At 57.0% G+C, this 25,363-nt stretch overlaps 1 protein-coding gene across 3 annotated transcripts in view; it reads left to right on the forward strand.

The window, feature by feature from the left end:
- Positions 1-3,401: 3,401 nt before the first annotated feature.
- The window catches only part of SLC12A3 (solute carrier family 12 member 3), a 38,178-nt gene continuing 16,216 nt past the window's right edge, over positions 3,402-25,363 (forward strand). Inside the window, exons 1-20 of one of the 3 annotated variants that reach the window (XM_047078433.1) lie at positions 3,402-3,683; positions 4,120-4,266; positions 5,574-5,649; positions 6,550-6,645; positions 6,931-7,070; positions 7,412-7,522; positions 8,504-8,615; positions 8,816-8,946; positions 13,753-13,837; positions 14,806-14,960; positions 15,253-15,360; positions 16,042-16,165; positions 18,123-18,224; positions 19,121-19,276; positions 19,966-20,065; positions 20,778-20,889; positions 21,298-21,438; positions 22,560-22,666; positions 24,041-24,123; positions 25,156-25,245. In XM_047078433.1, coding sequence (XP_046934389.1) covers positions 3,402-3,683; positions 4,120-4,266; positions 5,574-5,649; positions 6,550-6,645; positions 6,931-7,070; positions 7,412-7,522; positions 8,504-8,615; positions 8,816-8,946; positions 13,753-13,837; positions 14,806-14,960; positions 15,253-15,360; positions 16,042-16,165; positions 18,123-18,224; positions 19,121-19,276; positions 19,966-20,065; positions 20,778-20,889; positions 21,298-21,438; positions 22,560-22,666; positions 24,041-24,123; positions 25,156-25,245 — 2,458 coding nt within the window. The remainder of the gene's footprint in view (positions 3,684-4,119; positions 4,267-5,573; positions 5,650-6,549; positions 6,646-6,930; positions 7,071-7,411; positions 7,523-8,503; positions 8,616-8,815; positions 8,947-13,752; positions 13,838-14,805; positions 14,961-15,252; positions 15,361-16,041; positions 16,166-18,122; positions 18,225-19,120; positions 19,277-19,965; positions 20,066-20,777; positions 20,890-21,297; positions 21,439-22,559; positions 22,667-24,040; positions 24,124-25,155; positions 25,246-25,363) is intronic. The other 2 variants (XM_047078436.1, XM_047078435.1) reach the window with 2 other exon arrangements.

Genomic DNA, 25,363 nt, shown 5'->3' on the forward strand with positions numbered 1-25,363 from the left:
TGTTTACTTACTGTCTGTCTCCCCACTAGAATGTAAGCTCCCAGAGGGCAGGGTCCTTGTCTTGTTCTCCATGGTGCTTCCTTTGCCTACCACAGGGCCTGGTATGCAGGAGGCACTCAATAAATGTGTGTGACTGAAGAAACACCTCACATTCCCCCCTTTCTTCCCTCCTCCCCTTACCCCCATGGCATTGTGTGCTCCAGCCCCGGCCACCTCTTCCTTGCGCTGACCCCAGGCCCCAGAATCCCCGCCCTCTCCGGGGCAGCTGCCCCCTCTCCTAGCCAGTTGCTGGTTTGCCTGCCAGGCTAGGTTGCGAGTTCCAGTGCCTGGTATGCAGGAGGAGCCTAATAAATGCTTGAGTGGCTCTGTGGCCTCGAAGACAGGAGGCTCTGAGATGCAGAGGTTGCCTCAGGCCCTCCTGTCCTCACCACATCAGCCCTGTGGCTAGAGTTGTCGCTCCTAGGGAGTTTCTCGACCACTGAGTCAGTTCCTTTCCCCCTTCTGTTCTCCATCCCCCTCGGGAGACGCAAGGAGCCCGAAGTCTCTCCGCTGGGGGTTGACGCTGGACAGGTGAGCCACCAATGACCCAGGGCAGGTGGCTTTCCCATTTTGCTGCTGAGGCAGCTGAGGCTCACCACAGTCAGGTGACGTGCTCAAAGTCACGTGGAAACTGAGGCCTGGGGTGTGAGCCTGAGACTCACATCACAGGGCTTGGTTCAGGGTACATCCGACTTTGAGTCCTGGGTCCCAGACCTGCAGGACTCTGGGGCCCACATGGAAGCTGGTCTCCCGCAAGGCAGGTGTTGTGTCTGACCCGGCACTGTGTCCCCCACCTGGAAAGTGTCTCCAAATGGATCACTTTCCATCCACGTATAAGAATCCGCTTTCCTGGGGGTCTGTGCTTTGGGACCAGGTGTTCTGACAGTCCCTTCAACGTGGTCTTTTGATAAGCCCTTCAAGGGGTCCTGTTTAACTCTCACCTCACCCCAGAGAGATGCAGAGGGGCAGGAGCGGCTTCTTGAAGCAGCTGCGGGACTAGAAGGGACGTTGGGGCTCCTCTAGGCCTAGGTGTCATGGAGGGATGAAGAAGTGACTTGCCCAAGATCACCCAGAAATTCTGTGGCCCCTCTCTCTGCCTGTGGCCCCTGTGCTGCTGGAAACCAGTCTTGGCCCCTCCTGGCCTCTTCCCCTCCTGAGATGGGAATCAGGAAATTTCCACAGCTGCTCCAGGGTGGAGTGTGTTGGATGGGTGGAAGGGGGTGTTAGGCAGCTGTGACTTTCAGTTTAAAAGTGAGAGGGTGATAAGATCTGCCCCCAAGGCCCCATGGGACAGAATGAGTAACCTGCCGGCCTCTCCCTGCCCAGACCTGCAGGGAAGGTGGAAAACTGACCTGGAGACCTCACCTCCTAGTTTTCGGCCCCACTGGGTGGAGGTTGGGGACACACTTCTCCAGAAGCCTCTCTGAGGGGCAGCTAGAAATCCTGGGAAGGGGGTAGGCAAGCCGGGGGCTCGTTAAGAGGAGCCCCGAGGAGAGTCTCTTTAAAAAAATGAACACATATGATGAATATATAAACTTTGCAAACAGATACACAGTGATCATAACCTTTCGGGTTTGTCATCGGGGGCCTGTCATCCTCGGCTCACCTCCATGTCTGGCTCGGCTGGGAGAGTGCCAGGAGCTGCCCCTTACACCCCTGACTCAGGCTAAGACTGCCAGCCGGGGGTTTCTATGGCAGCCGCTCTTTGCCCTGTTGGCTTCTGGCTCCCCCTTCATTACCCGTCCAGCAAGCATTTATGGAGTACTCACGGCTCTTCTAGCTGCTTGGGATTATCTGTGAACGAGATAGGCCCAGATCCCTGCCCCCGTGGGCTTAGCTTCTAGCAGCAAAATGTATGTCCCCCTTCCCAGAATAATGCACTTAGGTATGAAAACTTGTCCACAACTTTGTGGGGCTCCCGGACCCCAGTCCAAGTACCCTCATCTTGGAGGGTGACTCCTTAACCCAGTTTACTATCTAACACAGTCTAAGCATTTCTACCTGCCCCCTTCTGGGAGGGAGGGAGAGAAATGTGTCCCTCTTTGTCCCTCCCAAGGATGGCTGGCCCCTGAGCAGAAGCCCAGCTCAGAAGCCTGGAGCTGATGGTGGCCTCGGGGTCTCCGTCCATCCCCTGCCTCCAGAGAAACAACTCGTCCTCCAAGGCTCTGGTCAGGGGTCTGTTGAGTCCCTGCTGTCCCCACCCTGACCCTCCTGCGGGGGAATCTCTCCCACTGCTACCCTCACTACACAGCCAGGCCAGTCCGTTTCCATGTCCCTTTTCCCCACTAACTTAACAGCACCTTGAGCGCAGGCACCCCTTCTCTCTGGTGGCACATCTGAGCGCCCACCACACTAACTCATCTCTCCTAACCCTCTTCTGATTTCAGCCCCCACCCTGCAATGGCTCAGGTGCCTCTGGTGACCGGAGGGCAGCCCGCCCCCCCCCCCCCGCCCCCATGCAATCAAGGCATGGCCTCAGGGCAGCTGACCTGGGCCAGCGATGAAATGGGGCCTCTGCCCGCTGCTGTCCGCCTTGGGAATGGGGGGCTCTTTGTCTGGGCTGGGCCAGGGGAGGCGCTGCCCCCTTGGGCTCTATAACTCAGGCTCTGCGGTGCATGTGCAGGCTGGGTACCCAGTTGCCCCGCAGGCCCCTGACCAGCCACAAGTCAGCCCCAGGGGCCCTTCAGGCCCCAGGTGGCTACAGATCACACCTATCGCATGCTGAATTCTGGTCTGGGGGTGCTTGCATATAATGGCTTTTACACTCTGAGATGTCTTTGGAAGGACGGGCACAACTAGGAGTCAGAGGTTCAAGAGAGAGAGACTAACCTTTTATATACACGTGTGCATCTTTTTAAACATCATACCATTCATCTATTCACAGATACTAGGTAAATAAAAACTAAAACTAAATACTAGGTAAAAGGAGAGGTTTTTGAACCTGCATAGGGTGGGGCCACAGGTCATCAGGCTGTCCCTAGGGTCCCTCATAGGGTCCCTAAGAGTCCCCTCTGGTGAGTACTGCTTCCTAGGGTCCTGCAGACGTCCTCAGCTCTCAGACTCAGAAGAGCCTCTCGGGGACCCAGGGGCTGGATGTGTTTGCCCCTTTCCCGCTCTGCGTCTGGCTGTGGTCCAGTCCAGCCCTCCCAGTCCCAGGCCGGGCTGCTATCTCCGCGATCAGGTGGCGGGCAGGACAGCAGTGGGCACGTGCTCCACCTCCCACCCCGTCCAGGGACCCTGCTCGCCAGCCATGGGCGGTTTGGGCCAAACTCCCTGCCTCCTCCCCGCTGTGGGCCAGCCTATAAAGCCACCCAGCACATCCCCGCCGACCCTGGCCCCCTCCCCGGACACCCAGAGCCACCATGGCAGAGCTGCCAGGGTCAGAGATGCCGGGGGACCCCACGCTGTGCAGCGGGCGCTTCACCATCAGCACGCTGCTGGGGGGCGATGAGCCCCCGCCGCCGGCTGCCTACGACAGCAGCCACCCCAGCCACCTGACCCACGGCAGCACCTTCTACATGCGCACCTTCGGCTACAACACTATCGATGTGGTGCCCGCCTACGAGCACTATGCCAACAGCGCCCTGCCCGGAGAGCCCCGAAAGGTCCGGCCCACGCTGGCCCATCTGCACTCCTTCCTCAAGGTAAGCACTGTCTCAAAGACTGGCCACGGTCCTGCTGTGTGACCTTGACACGGGTGCTTAACTTCTCTGAGCCTTGGCTCTTGTGCCCCGGGGACAAACAAGTGTCTTCTTCATGGGTCAAGAGGCCTCAGTGAAATGTGAGCGTGGAAGCTATAGAGCTTGGGGCACATGTTGTAATGTTTATTGTCCGGGCACCGATGACCCAATCAAGCAATCGTAGCCTCCTAGAGAGGTAATGAGCCACGGCGGGTGGAGGTGCGTGAACAGAGGCTGCACGCACCTGAAAGAGGTAGGGAGGTGGGAATGAGGAAGGTCTGCAGCGGAGAGGAGGCTTGCTGGGTTTGCTGCCTGCGGGGCTGGACTGTGGAGGAGGCGAGATGGGGGGCTGGAGTGTCATGACCCCCGCCTGCCTGACCTGTGGCCTCTGGGCTTCCAGCAGGAAGGCAGCCATCTGCACGCCTTGGCCTTCGACAGCCGGCCCGGCCATGAGATGACTGACGGCCTGGTGGAGGACGAGACAGGCACCAACAGTGAGAAGAACCCTGGGGAGCCCGTGCGCTTTGGCTGGGTCAAGGGGGTGATGGTGAGTAGGGTGTGGGTGGGATGCCCAGGAATGGGAGTGCGAGACAGAGTTCCATCCAGGCTCAGCTCTGACTCTCAGATGTCAGTGGCCAGGGTAGACCCAAGGTCCAGCCTGGGCCTCAGAGATTTTCCCTGGTTTTGCGCTTCTCAACCCCCAGACTGATACCTTGCCCTAGGAAAGATCTGTGTATATTCACTTGTTCTATGGCCTTGGACAAGTTATTTAACCTGTCTGTGCCTCAGTTTCTTCATCTGTAAATGATGTGCGTTAAATGAGTTAATAGACGGGAATTGCTTGGATCAATGCTTCCCCTGGAATTATTAGAAGACATTGTTTTCCCCCACAGCCACCAGGGGGCAGCACGAAACACACAGTGTGCACGCATGTTTTTCTCATTCTCAGTGATGGGCAGGGGAAGGTTTCCTGTGGCCTAGAGCACCAGTAAGTCCTCAAACAGCAAAGAATCAAATGAACTTGGCTTTGCAAGGCATTATGGGACCTTACAGAGGGGATCACATGAGAGTTGGAAGAAGGCTTTGGTCCTGCTCTGGAAGGCGGGAGGCCTGGGTTCTGACCTCACTCTGACCAGCTGCCTACTGGCTGTGCCTCCGTTTCTCCATCTGAACTGTGAGCTCCCCTCTACCCCAGCAGCTCGTATATGGCGTCTGAATCTTCCTCCTGAGCTGTGGCAGCCAGAGCCTGGCGTGGCCCCGTTTGCTATCTCGGAGTGTATAGAGGGTCTTAGAGGTCTCCCTGCCTTGTAAACGCCACATGTTCCTGCCCCTCCCCAAGACGTGGCTGGGGCCCAAGACCACATCAGCACCCCCACCTCCATGGAATTTCAGTCTCAGCTGTGGCCTCTGGCTTTGCTTTAAATTTGGAAGCTGAAGTCACAGCGACCTGAGTGCTGTTTCTGCTTGTATGTGGGGCATTGGCTCAGCTGGCATTTGCTGAGCTGCCCCTGGATGCCAGGCCCTGGGCCAGCAGCTGGCCACTGGGGCCCCGGCTGGGGCTGCCGGACACAGGATCCCGGGCTGGGAGCCCGGTGAGGGGTGATTATGCTTGCAGCCCATCCTCAGACCCCAGTGGGAGGGCAGAAAAGTGAGTCTCTGGGTACCCCCCCTCCCTGGGTGCCCCAGTGAGTTAGAGGGGCATTGAAGTAGGAACCCATTGCAGTGAGTAGAGCCAAGAAAGGACCCACGTGTCCCCTAGGCCGTGCCATGCCATGACTGGGGACAGAGACTTGTATGTTTGGCTATGGGGTATCCGGCCCACCCAGGTGACCTCCGACCCCTCTCTCTTCCCAGATCCGTTGCATGCTCAATATCTGGGGCGTGATCCTCTACCTACGGCTCCCCTGGATTACAGCCCAGGCGGGCATCGGTGAGTGTCACCTCCTGGGGGAAGGGGAAGAGTGTGTCTGAGACCTTATCCTTCCAGGCCACAATCCTGAACTTGGGCTGCAGAGCCCGCAGGCTCCTGCAGTGACAGAGGACAGGGAGGTGTGGCAGGGGAGTCTGCAGTGGAGTCAACAGACCCGAGGACTCTCCCTGGCCCTGTTGGCCCTCAGCAGGTCCCTGAACCTCTCAGAGCCAATCTCTCCTGCATAGCATCCAGGTTAGGAACTTCTGCTCTGGACAGACACCAAGGTTCAGATGCTAGCTCTGATGCTGTGTGACCTTGGACAAGTTTCTTAACCTCCCTGAGCCTTGGTTTCCTCATCAGTAAACTGGGAGTGATAACTGTCCCTACCCACAGACCTATAATAGGGTTTCTATGATGCATGTAAAACACCATAGGATTTGGTACCCAAAGGTGTTCATCAAGTGGTAACTATTACTTTTTAAAAATTTTTTTTAATGTTTTATTTATTTTTGAGAGAGAGAAAGAGGCAGAGAGGGAGAGGGAGACACAGAATCTGAAACAGGCTCCAGTCTCTGAGCTGTCAGCCCAGAGCCCCGTGAACCACGAGATCATAACCTGAGCCAGAGTCGGACACCCAACCGACTGAGCCACCCAGGTGTCCCTACATTACTTTTTATTACTAAAAGAGGGTACCTTCCCTTCCATACCGAATGATCCCTTATGTACTGGCTGTTCAGAATATACCAGGAGGTAGACAGAGACCCATTTTTTGGATGAGAAAACCAAGGCTCGGTGACTTAGGTGGCATGGCAAGCCAGCTGGCTACTTTAGGTTCCTCACATGGCTCCCCACCTGGGAAATGCCCCGGCTGAGTTTCCTGGTAATCACATCCCCTCCACCCCCACCCCCACCCCCCAGTCCTGACCTGGATCATCATCCTGCTCTCGGTCACGGTGACCTCCATCACGGGCCTCTCCATCTCGGCCATCTCTACCAACGGCAAGGTCAAGTCAGGTGGGTCCCACCCCACCCCGAAGGCCCTCCCCTTTCTTGTCGCTCACCCCCGTCTCCTCCCCGGGAATGGGTCTCCAAGCCACCCCCACCCACCCCACCCCCACCAAAACGGGGACTCCCCAGGCTGCTCCCTCTGGTTCCAGGTGAAGGCCTCGGTTATCTCCTGTGCTATGGGCCCCGCGGGTCCCCTGGTTACCCTTTCCCAGCCTCGGCTTCTGCCTGCCCCAAGCCCACCCCAGCCAGCTGATCCTTTGGTTTCACGGATTCTGGCTCCGTCCTTGATAGGTGGCACCTACTTCCTCATCTCCCGGAGTCTCGGCCCAGAGCTCGGGGGCTCCATCGGCCTCATTTTCGCTTTTGCCAATGCTGTGGGCGTGGCCATGCACACCGTGGGCTTTGCAGAGACCGTGCGGGACCTGCTCCAGGTAAAGCTGGGGGCTGGACCCCAGGCAGGGGGAGCGCGGGGAAGCCTACCTCGCTCTCCCCTCCCCCGACCTGGGCCAGGCCTTCCTGCCCCTCTGCCCCACTTTGCCTGCCGGGCCGCTGTCTGCTCGCTGTGGGTGACTGGGTGATCTCATCACATAAAGACCATTCCCAGAAGTCCCCTTCAGGGAGGTGTGTTGCCTTTAGGGCCAAACTGTCCAGGCCGATACAGCACGACTGTGGATGTTCTGTGGGTGGGCGAGGTGGTTGTGTTTGTGCTTTGCTGAGAGGGCACCTGTGATGGAGGGGTGGGGTGTGCAGCCCGGCCTGTGCCCCGCCCTAGGAGTACGGCACGCCCATCGTGGACCCCATCAATGACATCCGCATCATCGGCGTGGTCACCGTCACCGTGCTGCTGGCCATCTCCCTGGCTGGCATGGAGTGGGAGTCCAAGGTGAGGAGAGGATGTTGGGAGCGGTCAGGTGAAGAACGTGAGTCGTGAGGCCCCGGTCCTGGGCCCGGCCCTGCCTCTTCTCGCTGTATTAGCTGGGCTTTCGGCTCTGCTGTTGTGACAGGGACCCTGAGGGCGGGGCCTGGAGCAGGACCAGTGTGTTTCTCTCACCTGTAAAAGTCCGTGTGTGTATGTGTGTGTGTGTGTGGCTCCCGGAGGCTCAGGCGCCCAGACCGTTTCTGTCCTGTGGCCGCTCCATCCCTGGGTGTGGCCTCCGTGCACCTGCTCCACGGCGGCCACCGCCACCATGTCCACAGTCCGCTCAGCAGGAAGGGGAGAGGGTGAAAAGGAGCGAATTCCCCTTCCTTTTCCTTTTCTGGCACCGCCTGGAAGTTGCTCATGTTCCTCTACTTCCATTCCATCAACTAGAACTTGATCTCTCGGCCACACCTAAGCTGCAAGCAGGGCAGGGAGACGTGGTCCTCACGTGAATCTGTATCCAGCCAAAATTCAGAGGCTTGGCACCATGGGGCGAGGGCAGCAGAAATCTCGGGCGTCAGCGGGCAGACTGGCCAGATCTGCCGCCGCCTGCCCTCTCTCCCCCTCCCTCCGGCTTCCGGCTCTGCGGCCTCCTTGCCGTTCTTTGAGTGTCCCAGGCTTGTGCCCCCAATTCTGCTGTCACTCATCCCCTCCTTTAGGACCCTTATAGATACCTTTGCAGGCCACTCTGCTCCATAGCCCCACCCACAGTCCCCATCACACCCTCGTTCTCACCCCAGAGTCGTGTTCCTTATTCACCAGCAAGACAAGCCAAGAGCTTTGCTATGTGGCCGACTCCCAGCACGGGACCTGCAGCATAATGGGTGATGAATGAATGAGTGAATGAATGAGGACGGGATCATGGACAGGTTCTGACCTGCTGGGGCTCCCTGAGCAGGTAGGGCCAGGCCATCTGACCTCTAGGGTCCTTTACCCACCCCCCAGGCCCAGGTGCTTTTCTTCCTCGTCATCATGATCTCCTTTGCCAACTACTTAGTGGGGACGCTGATCCCCCCATCTGAGGACAAGGCCTCCAAAGGCTTCTTCAGCTACCGGGGTACGTGCAAGTTGGGGCCCCTGCCCATGGCTCTGGGGACAGGTACAGTCTGCCCACCGGTTGGGCCCATTCTGTGAGCATGAGGAAGATGAGACCCACCCCCCAACTCCCAGGGCCAGGAGCTGCCAGAGAGGAGCCTCCTGCCTGGCTGGCTGGGCCCAGCCTTCCAGGCATCCCTGATTCAGGCTTTGGTCTTCCAGCGGACATTTTTGTCCAGAACTTGGTACCCGACTGGCGGGGTGCAGAAGGCAGCTTCTTCGGGATGTTCTCCATCTTCTTTCCCTCGGCTACAGGCATCCTGGCAGGGGCCAACATCTCTGGGGACCTCAAGGTGAGCCAGACGCCCACCCCCCCCCACCCCCGGCTTCCTGGCTGTGTCCCGCTGGGATCTCCCACTGGGCACTGAGCCTGGCACAGACACCATGGAGTCAGAGCTTCTAAAATCCAGTCCATTCCAACCCAACTCAACCCCAGTCAATCCAAACCAGGTCCATTCATTCTACTCAGTTCTGAGGTTTATTGGTTGGCACCAGCTATGCTCTAGGCCTGGAGGACTAATGACTAAAGCGGGCCAGTCTCCTCCCTGGTTCCCGGGAGTCAGCCTAAGGGGAAGACGGAGCCAGCTCGACCTTCCAAAGCTGCAGCTGGTTCATGCACATCTTGGCTGGGCTGACATCTTCCCAGGGCCCTCCACCTTCTTGATGTGGGCAGTTTCCTAGGCTCAGAGCTCAAGGTTCCAACCTGCCAACGCCATTGCTATGACCCCTGCCCCAGTCCCGAGGACCTGCTGCTGTCTGTCTCTCCTCCACATCTTTGCCTCTGCTGTGCTCTCTTCCTGGGATGCCCTACACTTGTTTTTTTAACCTTGAGAAGTTCTGTTTCTCTTTCAAATAACGCTTCCATCCTTAAATCTCTCCTGATCCTTCGTGGCTCTTGAGCATAAAGACATCGGGCCATTTACGTGTCTCTTCGCCCGTCCCGTTCTCTTGAGCTGGACAACTGGGGCCTGCCTCTATGTCCCGATTCCCAGCTAAGAGTCAGACAACATGCTTATTGAGTGGATAGAGGGTGAAACGTACCGGATGGGAGGCTTAGAGTGAAGTACAAACTGCTAGAAGGTGGGAGAGAAGGGCAGGCGGATGTTGGCAGGGGCTCCGGCAAAACCCTGGGTGGAGGTAGGGCTGAGGCTGGGCTTTGAAGGCCGTGGGGTCTTTGCCAGGGCAGGATCAAGGAGATAGATGGTGTGTATGTGGGGTGATCGGTGAGAGCCTGGCTCTGTGCTTGGAGCCCTTTCCCCCAGCCTCCAGTCCCACTCGAAAGGTGCTCCTTGATGCAGTTTTTTAATGTTTATTTATTTATTTTTGAGGGAGGGAGGGAGAGAGAGAGAGAGAGAGAGAGAGAGAATCCCAAGCGGGCTCCACACTGTCTGCACAGAGCCCAACACACGACTCGATCCCACAAACTGTGACATCATGACCTGAGCCAAAACCAAGAATCGGACTGAGCTACCAAAGCGCCCCTCCTTGATGCATTTTCTTAAACGACTTAAGAATTGTGCCTTGGGGACAGTCTCCACCCAGCCTGGCTCTAACTGGGTATGCCTGGGCGGTACCCAGCATGGCCTGGGAATCCCGGAGTGGCTGTGTTTGTCTGGTTCCTTTTCCTTTTCTGGGGAGCGGCCAGCAGAGGCCTGGTCTGCCTGTCCGCCCTGAGGTCCCTGCAGTGGCCAGTCTTGTGCTCAGACAGCCTGGTTCCCCTGCCAGCCCCGTTACAGATCATCGCAGCCTAGCGATTTATCCAGACACCTCGTCCAGCTTCTCGGGTGGCAGGCAGCTGTCCCGGACCCAGTAGTGGGGGGGGGGGAAGGGGGTGCACCTCTACTCTGTCCTAAATGCCCTCAAGCCCCCAATCAGCACTTCCCTCCTGCATCCAGCCCTCTGCCCATTTTGTGAGACAGTATGTCCTCAACGGGAGAGAAGCTTCCATTCATGGAGACTTTATGCAAGTCCCTTAAAACTTCCCTGGGCTTTAGTTTTGCCAACTGTAAAATGGGACTAACAGCCCACCGCCCCCTCCCCTTCACAGAGCAGGGAATAAGGATTCCATGTGCTAATTTATGTGATGTGCTTAGAACAGTGCCCAGCATGGAGAAAGTACTAATGGCTAGTAGTCAAGGTTGTGGTAATTTTTACTATGTGGCCGCTGGGTACATTATACTCAGGGGGCTCATGCCCTCATCACCCCCATGTTACAGAGGAACAAACCAAGCGCAGAGAGGGCTGGGGTGGCCCAGGACCACACACACAGGTGGCAGAGGAGCTGGAATGCAAGTTTCTAGAACAAAGAGGCCTCAGCGTCATCCTAAGTTTATCATTCAGCGGATATGTTTTGAGCACCTGCTTTGTGCCGGCGTCTTGTGGACACAGTGGGGAACAAAACAGGCACAAGTTCCTGTCCTCATGGAGCTGACATTCTCGTGAGAGAGACAAGGCACCGAAATATAAGGAGGATGTGGAGTGAGAGTGGCTTGTGGGTGGTGCTGGGGAGAGAAACGAAGCAGAGGGAGGGTAGGGAATCCCTGGGGGCGGGGGTGGAGGAGCTGGTACAAATGCGCACAAGGTGGCCGGAGACCTCAGAGAATGTGACATTTAAAGGGGTGACGTCAAGGGTGCCTGGGTAGCTCAGTCCGACCTCAGCTCAGGTCATGATCTCGCGGTCCGTGTGTTCGAGCCCCGCGTCGGGCTCTGTGCTGACAGATCTGAGCCTGGAGCCTGCTCCGGATTCTATGTGTGTCTCTCTCTCTGCCCCTCCCCTGCTTGTGCTCTGTCTCTCTCTCTCTCTCTCTCTCTCTCTCTCTCAAAAATAAACATTAAAAAAAATTTTTTTAAAGGGTGACATCAGAGTTACCATCATATTAATCCCTCACACCTCCCTGACCCTTTAGCACTGACAGAGCAATCTCGTGACCAGTGTCTCTTCACAATCAGCCTGTGCTATGGCCGAGGAAAGCTTTACTAGCTTAATTTTCTGATGGGGAGGCTGAGGCTGAGAGACAAGGGACTTCCAGGTGACAGCTGTGGGGTCTGTGCTGCATCTGTGGTCCCAACGCGTGTCCCCGAGCACGACACAGTCCCCTCTCCTAACTGCTCACATTTGTGGGTGCTGGCTGCGTGCCACGTTGGGTTATCATCTCACAGATCGGGGTTCGGGGCATCCCTAGGCTCAGAGAGGTGAAGGGGCTTGTCCCAGCGCACATACCCCTGGGAAGAGACGGGCTGGGATGTGGGCTCGGATGTGCTGACTTGTGAGCCCGGCTCAGAGATTTCAGGCCAAGATATAGGGGTAGGATGGAGGCCGGGTGTGCCCACCGCCCACGGCTGCTGTGACAAACTACCACAAACACAGGGGCTTAAAACAGACACTGGGGTGCCTGGCTGGCTCAGTCGGTTAAGCTTCTGACACTGGCTTGGGTCATGATTTCACAGTTCATGGGTTCCAGCCCCGTGTCGGGCTCTGTGCTGACAGCTCAGAGCCCAGAGCCTGCTTCGGATTCTGTGTCTCCCCCTCTCTCTGCCCCTCCCCTGCTCATGCTCTGTCTCTCAGAAACAAACAAACAGAAACCAAAAACAAGCAAACAAACAAAAAATCCCAGACGTTTATTCTTGCACAGTCTGGAAGCCAAAAGTTCAAAACAAAGGTGTTAAGGGCCACGTTCCCTCTGAAGGCCGTAGGGGAGAATCCTTCCTTTTTCTCCCAGCTTCTGGTGGCTCTGACATTCCTTGGCATGGGGCTGCCTCTCTCCAGTCTCTGCGGCTGTCTTCAGCCAGCCTTCTTCCCTCTGTGTGTCCCTCCCTCTTCTCACAGGAACACTAGTCATTGGATTTAAGGCCCACCCAACTGGGTATGACCTCATCTTAACTAACGACATCTGCAAAGACCTTATTTCCAAATACGGTCATAATCTGAGGTTCTGAGCGAACACGAATTTTTGGAGATACTGTTCAACCCACTGTAGGTGGGAGGGGAAGTGGAGGCGGTCCGTTGGCCTTGGGACCGGGGGACTCTGTGTGTTGACCTAGTCAGGTCATCCTGGTACCCAAGGAAGAGCTGCCGGGCCCCCCAAAGCAGACACTGCAGCAGATCTGGAAGCTCCAGGTCCCCCAGCCTCGCTCCAGCAACGCATCTCTGCTTCCGCTTGGCTCTGGCCTGCCTCACCTTTCCTCCCACCCCAGGCCTTCAGAGCCACCTCAGCCGTCCCCTCTGCCGTGAGGCCCTCCGTGGTCGCTGCACCGTGTTGCTCTCCCTCCTTCCCCTTGTTCTCCAGCACACTTCAGGCTGTCCCGTGACAGGTGCCATCCGCCCTGTGTTGGCGGGACCTCCTTCCCTGGGGCACAGGGTCCTTAAGGGCGGGGTCTGGGGCTCGTTCATCACTGAGTGACCATCGATTCCAACTCAGGCTCCTGAGTGTCTGAGGCAGGGAACTGGTTGTTGCCAGCTTTGTCTGGACCTGCCTGTGACGCTGAACGGTGTCGCTGTCCCTCCAAGCTCTGTAATTTGTGGTTCTACCTGTCAGCTGTGGGAAAGCTGGGGAGGTGCACGGATGTCCTTCCCAGTGCCCGCGTGGCCTGCCCCTGGGGCTGGGGTCTACACCTGGCGGGGGGACCCTGCTGTAAGGGTCCCTACCTGTGTTGCACCACTCAGCACCAGCCCCCCCAGGCCTGCGGCTGCGGACTTGGTGTGGTCAGGACAGAGCCGCCCCTGGCTCAGCCGGCTGGGGCCTCCGCTCCGCTTCCTGGCCTCAGTTTCCCCACCAGCAGGGTAGGGACACCCTGGCCACTTCCAGTGCCCAGGAAGTTATGTTTGAGGAAGTGTCTGGAAGAGTGGAATACCCGATGTGTGCATGTGAAGATTTATTATTTCTGCTAGGAAAATGCCAGCAGAGAGTTTCTCCTCAGAGGAGAGTTTGGGGCTTGTCTTTATGTTAATTGCTGTGGAACCACACAAATCAATGGGTACCTGACGGTGATTCACACACGGCCAGCAGTTGCTGGCCCATCCGGGCCTCAGACAAGAGAAGGGCCTGACGGAGACCCAGAGGCTGCCTGATGCCTTCTCTCTCTTCCTCCCCCTCCCCCAGGACCCTGCTGTAGCCATTCCCAAGGGAACGCTCATGGCCATTTTCTGGACCACCGTCTCCTACCTGGCCATCTCGGCCACCATCGGTGAGTAGCCAGCCCAGACCGCCGGAAGGGTCACACGGGGCAGGGGGCTCAGCTCTCTAACAGGGAGAGCATGGTGACCGCAAGAAGTGGACCCTCAAACCTTCTTTTTGGGGACAACCGGTGGTGACCAGAACATCTTCGCCGGGGGGGGGGGGATGGTCGTTTGTGGTGGGGATGGGGACGGTCAGACCAGGCTCCTCTGGTCCCTTCAGACCTGAGGTTACAGATTCAAGAGTGGGAAATTCCTAGAGGACAAACAATACTCTGACCCAAGGATGGGTAATAATAACAATAATGATGATGGTGGTGGTGGTGAAGACGACACTAACCGCTGACTCAACCACATGCCGGGCCCCTGACATGCCTCACCGCATTCAATCCAGGCACTGCCAACCCGCCATTTTACAGAAGAGAAAAGCAGGGCTCAGAGAGGTTAAGCGACCTGCCCAGGGTCACACAGCCACTGAGCGGTGGAGCCAGGTTTGAACCCAGGCCTGGGCTGTTGACCCTTGCCTCGCACTGAGATCCTCACAGGCGCTCTGGCTGCCCGCCACCCCCTTGTGAGGCGAGCCGCTCACGGATGGCCGAGGGACACGGCCCCGGTCACAGCCAGCCAGGTCTCTGCTTTAAGAAGGACATGGTGATCTTCACGGGTCACTGTAGGTCACCGCGCCACTGTAGAATGGCACCGACAATGAAAGCGATGGTCATACTTGCTTCCCAGGGTTGTTTCAAGCGCTTAGCGGAGCGCGTGGCACGTCGTGAGTGCCTCTGCACGTTCGCAGATTTCATTGCCGTCATCGTCATCGTCGTCATCATCCATTAGTAGTAGCACACGCTAAAGGGAGAGCTGGTCCCTCAAGCAGCCTCTCGCCCTGTGCAGAAGCGGCCAGTGTCTGGGGTGGGAGGAGAGGAGGAAGGAGGGAAGGGCGGGCGGGAGGCCTCCCCAAGCCCTGCTGCCCCTTCAGGCTCCTGCGTGGTTCGCGATGCCTCCGGGGTCCTGAATGCCACGGTGACCCCCGGCTCGGGCGCCTGCGAGGGGCTGGCCTGTGGCTACGGCTGGAACTTCACCGAGTGTGCCCACCAGCACAGCTGCCGCTATGGCCTCATCAACTACTACCAGGTACGCGCGGCCTCTGCCAGGGAGTCTGGCCCAGCAGACGCGGGGAAGGACCAGACAGAGGCTGGAACGGGCTGGGACACACGTGGTTTGGGGGGCTGGGTCCCGGGCGCGGGGGAAAGAGGTTCAGGCTCAGGTGGGGGGCCCCTGGGCCCAGTCCCTGACTCGGTGGGCACTGGGATCTCCAGGCGAGGAGTGTGGACTCGGGGGCCTCAGGACCCAGCCCCCGCCTGAGGCGAGGACTCCGGGCGTGAGGGGCCCCACCATGAGGGGCCCGAACCCCATGTCCTTGCAGACCATGAGCATGGTGTCGGGCTTCGCGCCCCTGATCACGGCCGGCATCTTTGGGGCCACGCTCTCCTCCGCCCTGGCCTGCCTCGTCTCCGCCGCCAAGGTCTTCCAGGTGAGGCTGTGGAACGGGGCCGCGAGTGTCAGAAGGCCCGGTGGAAGGGTCCCCAGGTGACCCCTACAGAGGCCTGGAGGTATCATGGGATGGGACGTCTAGACTGAAGGAGAAAGGGGGCTAGAGAGCAAACCCACAGGAAGCGGCCCCCGTCCCACGGTGTGCTGCAAAGAGCACCCGCATTTCCCTCCCACAGTCTCCCTTGTGCAGCCTGGCGCCCTGCCTGCAATTTCTCTGACCCAGTCTCACCCCCACGCGGGCCACCCCCTCTCTTTGCCCCCTTGCTAGCTCCCTGGTGACGTGGGGGTGGGCAGGGAGATGACTCCCTTTTAAGAGACAGGGGGCGCCTGGGTGGTTCGGTCAGGTAAGCGTCTGACTTCGGCTCAGGTCACGATCTCACGGTTGGTGCGTGAGTTCGAGCCCCATGTCGGGCTCTGTGCTGACAGCTCGGAGCCTGGAGCCTGCTTCAGATTCTGTGTCTCCTTCTCTCCCGGTCCTTCCCCCATTCATGCTCTCTCAAAAATAAATGTTTAAAAAAGAGAGACAGAGAGAGAGAAGACAGGACCCAGACTGGGGCAAGTAGTCTGCTGAGGTAGAGGGAGGAAGCAGGGCCAGCTGGGGCTGCAAGGGAGGGGAGGAGGGCGCCCAGCCTGGGGTGAGCACGTCTTCCTGTGCCCACAGTGCCTGTGTGAGGACCAGCTGTACCCACTGATCGGCTTCTTCGGCAAGGGCTACGGCAAGAACAAGGAGCCCGTGCGTGGCTACCTGCTGGCCTACGCCATCGCCGTGGCCTTCATCATCATCGGTGAGAGGCTGCCAGGGCGCAGAGGCTTGTGACTGCCGACAGGGCTCCTCTCTGTGCTGCTCACCTTGGCGCCCAGCACCCAGCCAGGCCTGGCAGGGAGTGGGCACTCGTGGAATAACTCTTGAGTGAGGCCCTCTCTGGGACAAGACTCGGGAGGGTCATGCGGTGCCCGCCCCTCCCCCGCCTCCAGACAAGGTGGCTCCCACACCACACCAGGCAGGTGGACCATTCGATTTCGTTAGAAGGGACCCTACCTTCTTTTCCTGCTTCTGTATTCCTGTGTCCTGGCAAGTTGCCCGCACCCCCCAGACACCAGGTCTGAATTAGCCCCCGGGACAACTTTGGAGCACAGGACAGCTCGTGGGAGCTGATACAAACAGCTCAGTCAGTATCTCTGTAGGTGTCTAAACTCATTTCTCCACCCTTGAGCTGCCAGCTCCCTTGGACTTCAAGATAGAAGATGCCCGAGGAGACAGATCCCAGTTAATCAGTTAGTTAGATGGACTTTCTTTTCTCTTTTTTTTAGATTTTTAAAAAAATTTATATTCATTTTTGAGAGAGAGAGAGAGAACAATTGGAGAGGGGCAGAGAGAGGGGGAGACAGAGGATCCGAAGTGGGCTCAGTGCCGACAACAGAGCCCAAGGTGGGGCTCGAGCTCTCGAAGTGTGAGATCATGACCTGAGCTGAAGTTGGACGCTTAACCGACGGAGCCATCAGGCGACCCAGATTGTCTCTCTATCCTGGCTTTGCCATAAGCCAGCTGTATTGCTTTGGACACATCATTTTTACCTTCCTGAGCCTTGGTCTCATTTGCAGAATGGGAGAGAGAGCGCAGAAGAGGCGTGTCATAGATGGGCAGGAAGAGACCGGTGTGCACACACATACACACACACACGCACACGCATGCATTCGTATACGCACACACTCCCCAGTACTTCCTGGTCTCCTTAACCAACGAGGCAGAACTCGCTAGAAGAAAGGTGGCCGCACCAAGCGAGGGCGGTGGCCACGCTACGGCACGCTGACCCCCCGGCCCCTGCTCTCTATGCAGGAGCAGGGTGGGGGGTTCGGCTGGTGGTCCCGTGGTCCTGCTACTCACGCCGGCATCCGCGATCCCTACCAATCTACTCACGTCCACTCAAGGGAACCTTTCCAGACACTGGCTTCTCTGGATCCTGAACCAGAGGAGGAGGCAGCAGGACCGCCCCCGGGGGATGGAAATGACTAGTCAGGCCTGGGCTTCCCCAGACACACCTCTGCTTCCTGCTCACCGTGCAGTGCCCCCCCCCCCGCCCCCGACTCAGATTTGATGTCCTTTTATCTGGGCGGTTCTGATTGCACTTCAGACTGAGAATCATCATTTCAGATGCTCTGGGGCAGGGCTCTTGTGGCGGATTCAGTGGAATCGTGCACAGAGGCCCTGATGCATAAGAGGTGCTTGTCTTGTTTTGGGATCCCCCAGAAGCAGGCCCTGAGACAAGGATACACATACACAAGTTTGTCTGGGGTTTCTCGGGGCAGTGGCAGTGGAGTGAGGCAGGGGAGGGAAGGAACTTGTTCTTGAGTGGGTTTCTACTGCGGGTGGAACTGTGTGTGTCTTATGGTCTCAGGGTTTCAGATAACAGATCGTATAGGTCCCGTGTCTTCGGTCACGCTGTAAAGTATATTCCCTACTGTAATTTGTGTTACAAAAAAAAATGTGACAGCCACTGTCCTTGTGATCCCGTAGCCTCTCCCCACTGCTCTCCATCCTCTTAAGAGCTGGCATTTTACGGTTAACGAAACATCGGCCCCTTGAGTGTCACAACACGATGGACCCATTTCACAGATGAGAAGGCCGAGACTCACTGAGCCTCTGTGGCCTGTCTGGAATCCCCCAACTTCGAGGGAGGGTGCCAGGTGGCTCCCTGGCTGGTTGCCCAACAGACTGTCCTCTCTCCCCTCGGGTCCTTGAAGCTGAGCTCAACACCATTGCCCCCATCATCTCCAACTTCTTCCTGTGCTCCTACGCCCTCATCAACTTCAGCTGTTTCCACGCCTCCATCACCAACTCGCCCGGTAAGCAGCCCCCTCCACCCTTCTGTGGGAGGAAGCACCTGGGGCGGGGGTATGGGTGGGGGAGCGGAAGGCGTGATGCAGGTGGGCAGACCAAAGTCACCTCCCAAATCAAAACCGATTCAAGGAACCATTGAAATCATCATCATAATAGCTATCCTTTCTCAAGCACGGACAGTGTCCCCTGTATGTGGATTCATACACTGTTTCCAGGGTGCAGAGATTTTTCTAGTGCCTTCCTGCACCAATCTTACAGGAGTCAGGAGTCTGACTCCCCAGAAGAGGAAGAGAATGGCCCAAAGTCACAGAGAGGGTTGCTGTAGGTTGTTTACTGCACAGCTCTTGGGGTGCCGCCTGTTTACATCATCGATTTCTATGTTTGTCCTGAAAAACTTCTAGCAGATGGCAGTAAAGAGTCTCGAGAAAACCTTTTTCTTATTATTATTATTAGGCCCCAAATCCCCAGTGGGCTGGTCGCCAGGCCACCTTTGCCTTAGACTGGGGGCTGTGGTGCCCCACAGTCGTGCCGTGGGGCAGCTGTCAGTAGTGGTGGGCCGGGCATGGCCCGGTGGCATGGAGCCCCGCAGAACCACATCCTTCCTCGTGCTCTCACCCCCTTGGCTCCCCGGGAGACACGGGAGCCGGTGCTGTTGCTGATGCGTGGCCGTATTTGGCCAGAGCTGGATGCCTCCTCCTTGGAGTAGCCTGACGTGGCCAAGTGCCAGCCGAGGCGGGCGGGCGGTCCTCCCTGGAGCCTCCAGGCCCAGCCCCAGGAGACCCGGGTGGTGGGCACAGCCCGGGATCCCGGCTCTGGGCTCTGCTGGTGTTGCCACCCAGGCCCTGCCCCAGCAGCACCGGCCCAGGAGGAGGCTCGAGTGTGACCTGTGTCCCCCGCCCAGGGTGGAGACCCTCGTTCCAATACTACAGCAAGTGGACGGCGCTGTTTGGGGCGGTCATCTCTGTGGTCATCATGTTCCTTCTCACCTGGTGGGCAGCCCTCATCGCCATCGGCGTCGTTCTCTTCCTCCTGCTCTACGTGATCTACAAGAAGCCAGGTGTGCGGTCTCAGGCTGCCCAGGGGCCCCTTCTCCCCCTGAGGGTGCCAAGCACGCCATCGTGCCCTTCGGCCCGGCTGGAGGGCCTGTGTCAGGCTCTGTGCTCTCAAGGGCCCTGCTCTGACCCTCCAGCCTCGTCCCTCCCAGTGGGGTGAGAAGCCTACGGGAAATGTGTCTGCTCAGAACCCACATCTCTGGGTCCGGACCACCCCGCCGGCACCCAGGACCCAGCAATTGCCTGCCCAGGTCCATCCTCTTGAAAAGGCCGGCCTGCTGGTGTGCACACCCGGGCCTGCGGGTGGCCAGGGGCTGGCTGACCGCAGGGCAGGTGGACACAGCGTGGTGCCCACATACGCGCGAGTGCGGATCCAGGGGTGACAGTGGTCTGGGGACAGGATGCAGCAATCCGGGAAGGCCTGGAATTCTAAATTTGAACCTGGTTTTCCAGGTCGTTGTCTGCTTGTCAAGGGAGGAGAATATTTTATAGAGTTTGATCCTATGAAGTATAACTTTTAAATATGTAGCCGTATGACAATGTGCAAACTCAGGAAGAGATCTGTAGGCTGTCCACCCACCAGCCAGCCCAGCTCCCGTGGTGCTCGATTCCTAAAGAAGGTCAACGTCCCCTCCCTTGGCACGTCTGGCTTCTCCCGGGGATTTCTAATCTTGTGCTCACCCCTCCTGCTCAGAGGTGAACTGGGGCTCCTCGGTTCAGGCCGGCTCCTACAACTTGGCCCTGAGCTACTCGGTGGGCCTCAACAAGGTGGAGGATCACATCAAGAACTACCGGTGAGCAAAGCCATGTCCCTGCTCTGGGAGGCTCCAGGCCAAGACCCGTGCCCCTGCCCCGGGGAAAACCCAGGGTGGGCGCGGTCCTTGCTCAGAGAGGGAACAGAGGTGGAGGAGAACCGCCCTGCGGGGAGGAGACGAGGTTGACATGGCTCAGTGGGGACCAAGCAAGTCTAGTGACCTCTCTGTACCTGAGTTTCCACAGCAGGATCTGCTCTTTGAAATGCAGAGGGCTCTAGAAGGGCGATGGGGTGTTGCCATCCCTGCCACAGGTGTCCGTCAGGCTATGACGAACCTCTCCTTAGAGGGAGACTCGGGTGTCCTGGACCCCTTCCCACCACACCTTAATAGCTAACAGTCAGCCATTAAGTACTTACGTTGCATTGCTGCACAAAGTGCCATCCGCCGTCTCACCACAGCCCTCTGGGGTGTATGAAATTACCGCGGTCACTGATGAGAACACGGAGGCACAGAGAAATTACGTAGCTGGCCTACGGTCACACGGCTGAGGAGTGGCCAATTTTGGCTCCAGCTGAGTGTGGCAGCAGCCCTTGACCAGAGGCCGAGTCACCCACCCAGGTGACACAGAGATCTTGTAAATGCTATGCCTCCCCACTCCCAGTCTTTACGCTTCCCGGCACCTGCGTTTTGCACCCAGACCCCTGTGGGCTCTGTCCAGATGGCTCATGCCCTTTTCCCTTCCCCTCCTCAGCCCCCAGTGCCTGGTGCTCACGGGGCCCCCCAACTTCCGCCCGGCCCTGGTTGACTTTGTGGGCACCTTCACCCGGAACCTCAGCCTGATGGTCTGTGGCCACGTGCTCATTGTGAGTGGCCCCTGCAGGTGGGGTGGGCACGTACCCTTGGAGGAGCCCCTGGGCATGAAGTCCATACTTGGAAGGGTAGCAGGCAGCGTTGGGGGCCGTGGGGGACGGAAGGGCTGTGGAGAAGCAAAGCCTACCGGACCCTGCTGTGGGCCTGGTTCTCTCCCCTCCCCTGTTCTAGTCACCAGCTTCTCCCCACTGCCCTACCTCTCACCTCTTGCCTCCATTTTCCTTCCCCCACCCTGCTCCCTCCTCTTCTTTCCCCTCCCCTAACTCCATATGGGAGAATGGGCACCTCTGGGTGTGGCTGAGCCCATGGGGCAGCCTCCAGGGAGGAGAGGGGCTGAATCTCATTCAGGCCAGAGGGTGAAGGAAGGAGCCCCTGAGGTCACCTGCTCCCCTCACTTGCAGGGACCCCACAAACAGAGGATGCCTGAGCTCCGGCTCATTGCCAATGGGCACACCAAGTGGCTGAACAAGAGGAAGATAAAGGCCTTCTACTCAGATGTCATTGCCGAGGACCTCCGTAGTGGTGTACAGATTCTCATGCAGGTGCCGTGGCTTTGGTGGGACAACCCGGAAGGCAGGATGTCCTAAGGGGCTAGTTGAAGCTCCTACTCCCACAGGAGTCTCCTACCTTCCTCACCTTTCCAGATATGCTAATTTGGGGCACTTTCTCAGGGTCCCCAGGGCCTAGGGGAAACTGACCTGGAAGTCTGTGGGGATGGTGGGAGCTTGAGCCGTCCTTGTTTTTCTTTTCTGATATAATTTACAGACAGCAAAGTGAAAAAGTATTAAGTGTATAGCCTGATAAATGTTTACGTAAGAAGATACCACCCAGCGGTATGATGCCACCGCTCAGACCAAGTTCCGGAATGTTCTACCAGGCCATTCATTTTACCGCTCAGGTTTCTCATCTGTAAAACGGGATAAAATAATAGGTGTTGATTCTGAGTCAACATTGGGAGTCCTTTCTAATAATTCTAAATATTTTTTACGATTTTTTAAAAAAGAACATATAGGGTCTTTTGGGGGGGTATGAAAATATTTTGAGAATAGATAGCAGTGATGTTTGCACAACATTCTGAATATGTTAAATTCCACCAAATTCTATACCCTTTAAAATGGTTAATTTTGTGTTATGTAAATTTTACGTCAAAAAAATTTTTTAACATTTTTATTTTTATTTATTTATTTATTTATTTATTTATTTATTTTACAGGGGAAAGCGCAAACGCAGTCCCCCACTACCACAAATTATGCAGTCGAGTTTCCCACATTTGGGGATTTTTTTTTTTTTTTTTTTACATTTTTAAACACTGAAAAAAGAAATACAAAAGATGGGCAGGTGAGATGGCCTGGGGATACTCTAAAGCTTGACATCCAAATTCAAGTCACTTGTGACGAGGAATAATTTGCTGGAGAAGCAGGAACTGGAATAATCCAGAGCTAATGGGGACGGTGCGGTGATCGTAGCTTCTGGTTGTCACGTCACCTTTCTCACAGGTGTATCCAGACAGGCAGGACCCTGAACTGGCAGGATGGGATTTCTGAGCCCTCGCCACCTGGCAAAGAGGGCAGCGGGGGCTGAGAGAGCCCCACCCTCGTCACAGCACAGAGCCCCTGTGGGGCACGAGGCCTGGTCCCTCACCCCAACCCCCTACCCCTTGCAGGCCACAGGTCTCGGGAGAATGAAGCCCAACATTCTGGTGATTGGGTTCAAGAAGAACTGGCAGTCGGCTCACCCGGCCACAGTGGAGGACTACATTGGCATCCTGCAGTGAGTGAGGGCACGAGGGAGGCAGGGCCTGGGGTCTCTTGATTTGCGCCTTGGGAGTTTCCTGGGCCTTGGGAAGCAGTGGGTGTTAGAAGAAGGCGGTTCAAAGCTCAGGAAGAAACAGACCCACTGAGGGCTCGCCACTCTGGGGCACGGACACCAAGATGGGCAGGGGCAGGCAGGGAACACAGAGAAGGGGACCGGCCGGGTGTGGGACGATGGGGTGCGAGCTGGAGTGAGCAGCTGTCACTTGGCTGCAGCCAGCCGTGCCCAGGCAGAAATGTGGGCCTGGGCCCAGTGTTGCCCAGATCTTCTGGTTTTTCAGAGAAGTTGAAAATGTGGGTTTTTAGGTGAAAACCTTGTGCTCGCCTGTGGGCTACAGAAGGCCTCCAGGGAGGCGACCATGTGGGGACTCCCTGGGGACTTCAGGGTGAACTCTGAACCTTTTCTCCTTCAGCTCTTGCTGCGCAATGGCCAGCAAATGCCTGCCTGGGTTGCTTTTCTGTGTTGATGTGGCATAGAGAGGCAGTGTGTAGTAGCATTTCCAGAACAAAGGCTGAGCGCTGGGTCCCTGGGACCTGCTTCCGGGTCTGCTGTGAACCAGCTGCCTGACTCTGAGCCATGCACCTGAGCCACCACGGACACAGTCACAGCAGGAAGTGGTGGGATGTCTGTTCAGCACCCCACCCCCCAGCTTCGGCGCTCCAAGACCCCAAAATGCTGAGGCCTGAGAAGCCCCTGTCCCAGAGATGTGTAACTGAAAGAACCCACGGGAGCAATGCTTGGCTCATCAGATCAAGCCCTACTGGTGGTCTCCGGGGCCCTCTGTCAACCGGGCAGTAAATCCACTTCCGGGGTAGGAGTCTTCTAGACATTCCACATAGACAAGCTATTGGCTGCCTTCCTGAGCAAGGCCATTCCTGTGTCTGTGCCTGCCCTCAGGGTTCTGTCTCAGCCATTTGGCTCCAGACCCAGCTGGCCACTTCCTTAGCGTGCAGTCATGGGCAAGTTACTCCCCAAAACTCAAGTTTTGGATCTATAAGATGGGGCTAGTGATTCCCATGCCCACCTCTGTTGGCAGGGTTGTGCAGATTATCCAAATGTATCAGGAGGACAGAGCCTGCTTCAAAGACTGGCCTGACTTGGCTTCCCTCTGAGTACAGGGTTCACAGCATCCGTAGTGCCACAGACCATAGAGCCAGAGGGGTCCTGGGGGGCTCTCCGGTTCCACTTGCGTGTCACAGAGAGGGGGAGATGAGGCCCAGAGAAGAGGGGCATGGTGGAAGGCAAGGCCAACTCTAGACATCTGGTCTCCTGGGGGCTGGGGGCTGAGGGCTGGGACCGAGAGGAACCTGACCCCACCTCTTCTCCTCCCAGCGATGCTTTTGATTTCAACTACGGTGTGTGTGTCATGAGGATGCGTGAGGGGCTCAACGTCTCGGAAGTGATGCAGGCACACAGTGAGTACACGTCCCACCTATTGGCATGCCTGTCAAAAGCCAGAACAGGAGCCCAGAAAGTTCTAGAACCCGATTTTTTTTAAGTGGTAGAGGGAAGAGAGAGAGAAGCTAGTAAGGAATAAAAGCTCATATATTCATAAAAAGTTAGCTTTTGATGGCCTCTTAGAACTCATCAGGTTTCCAAATGAAGAAACTGAGGCCCAGAAAGGAGAAGTGATCAGCTCGAGGCCACACTTCCAGCTGGGTACAGAAATGAGACTGGAACTCAGGGCTCCCCAATCACTATCAGGGTTTTTGCAACCAGATGAGATAAAGAGGATCTAAGAGAAGAAAGAAAAAGAGGGAAGAAAGGAGAATGCCCAGATAAAGACACTGGAATATGAAAATACACAGAGAAAGGCCACGGAGACGGGACATCTCCGAGACCATCTTTGGGGCACCGAGGAGGGATGTGTTTTACGTTTAGTCATGCGGGAATCTGCAGACCCTGAATTAGTCATATTTGCAGGGCTGAAAGAAATAATATATGGTCTAGAAAATAAGTGGGGGTGGCACAGGGGGAGCTGACAGGTACGGATGCTACAGTTCTGGCTGGTGGGGACCGGGGCGTGCTAACCCATGTCACCCTGTGCAGACAGCATGCCTGGCACACAGCGGCTGTGCAATGAATATTGATGCAACCAATATTTACAGAACAGCAGCCCATGCTCCTGACAGACATTGTGCTAGGCGCTAGGGGTACTGCAGGGGTAAAACAAAGTCTGCCCCTGGGAAGCTGCTGTTCCCATAGGAAGTGCAGTGGACCCACAAGTCATTTTAGACAGTGACGCCAACACAGGGCACGTGGTCCGAAAGGCCTCTCGGAGGAGGGGGACTTTCGCTGAGACGGGGAAATGCTGTGAGGGCTCCTGGCTCAGGGGCAGGGGCCAGGTCAGTGGAAGGTGAGGAGTCAGGACTTTCTAGTATAAGGGGGAGCCTGGAAGTGCCCTAGGCAAGGAGAGCCTGGGAACAAAACTGTCCCCTCTCTTGCAGTTAACCCAGTGTTTGACCCAGTGTTTGACCCAGCGGAGGACAGCAAAGAAGCCGGCACCAGCGGGGCCAGGCCATCTGTCTCAGGCACACGTCAGTCCCCACCCCACTCAAGGCGCTCTCACCTCGTGGGGCAGCTAGTGGGGCGCCATGAGGGAAGCTGGTCAAGGGCAGGAGGTGCTCGAGACCCTTGGGGATGGGTAACTGGGGG

The sequence above is a fragment of the Lynx rufus genome, unplaced genomic scaffold (genome assembly GCF_022079265.1).
Source record: "Lynx rufus isolate CCGP_SWC_20201006 ecotype Redwood Valley unplaced genomic scaffold, mLynRuf1.p SCAF_16, whole genome shotgun sequence".
Taxonomy (NCBI): Eukaryota; Metazoa; Chordata; class Mammalia; order Carnivora; family Felidae; genus Lynx; species Lynx rufus.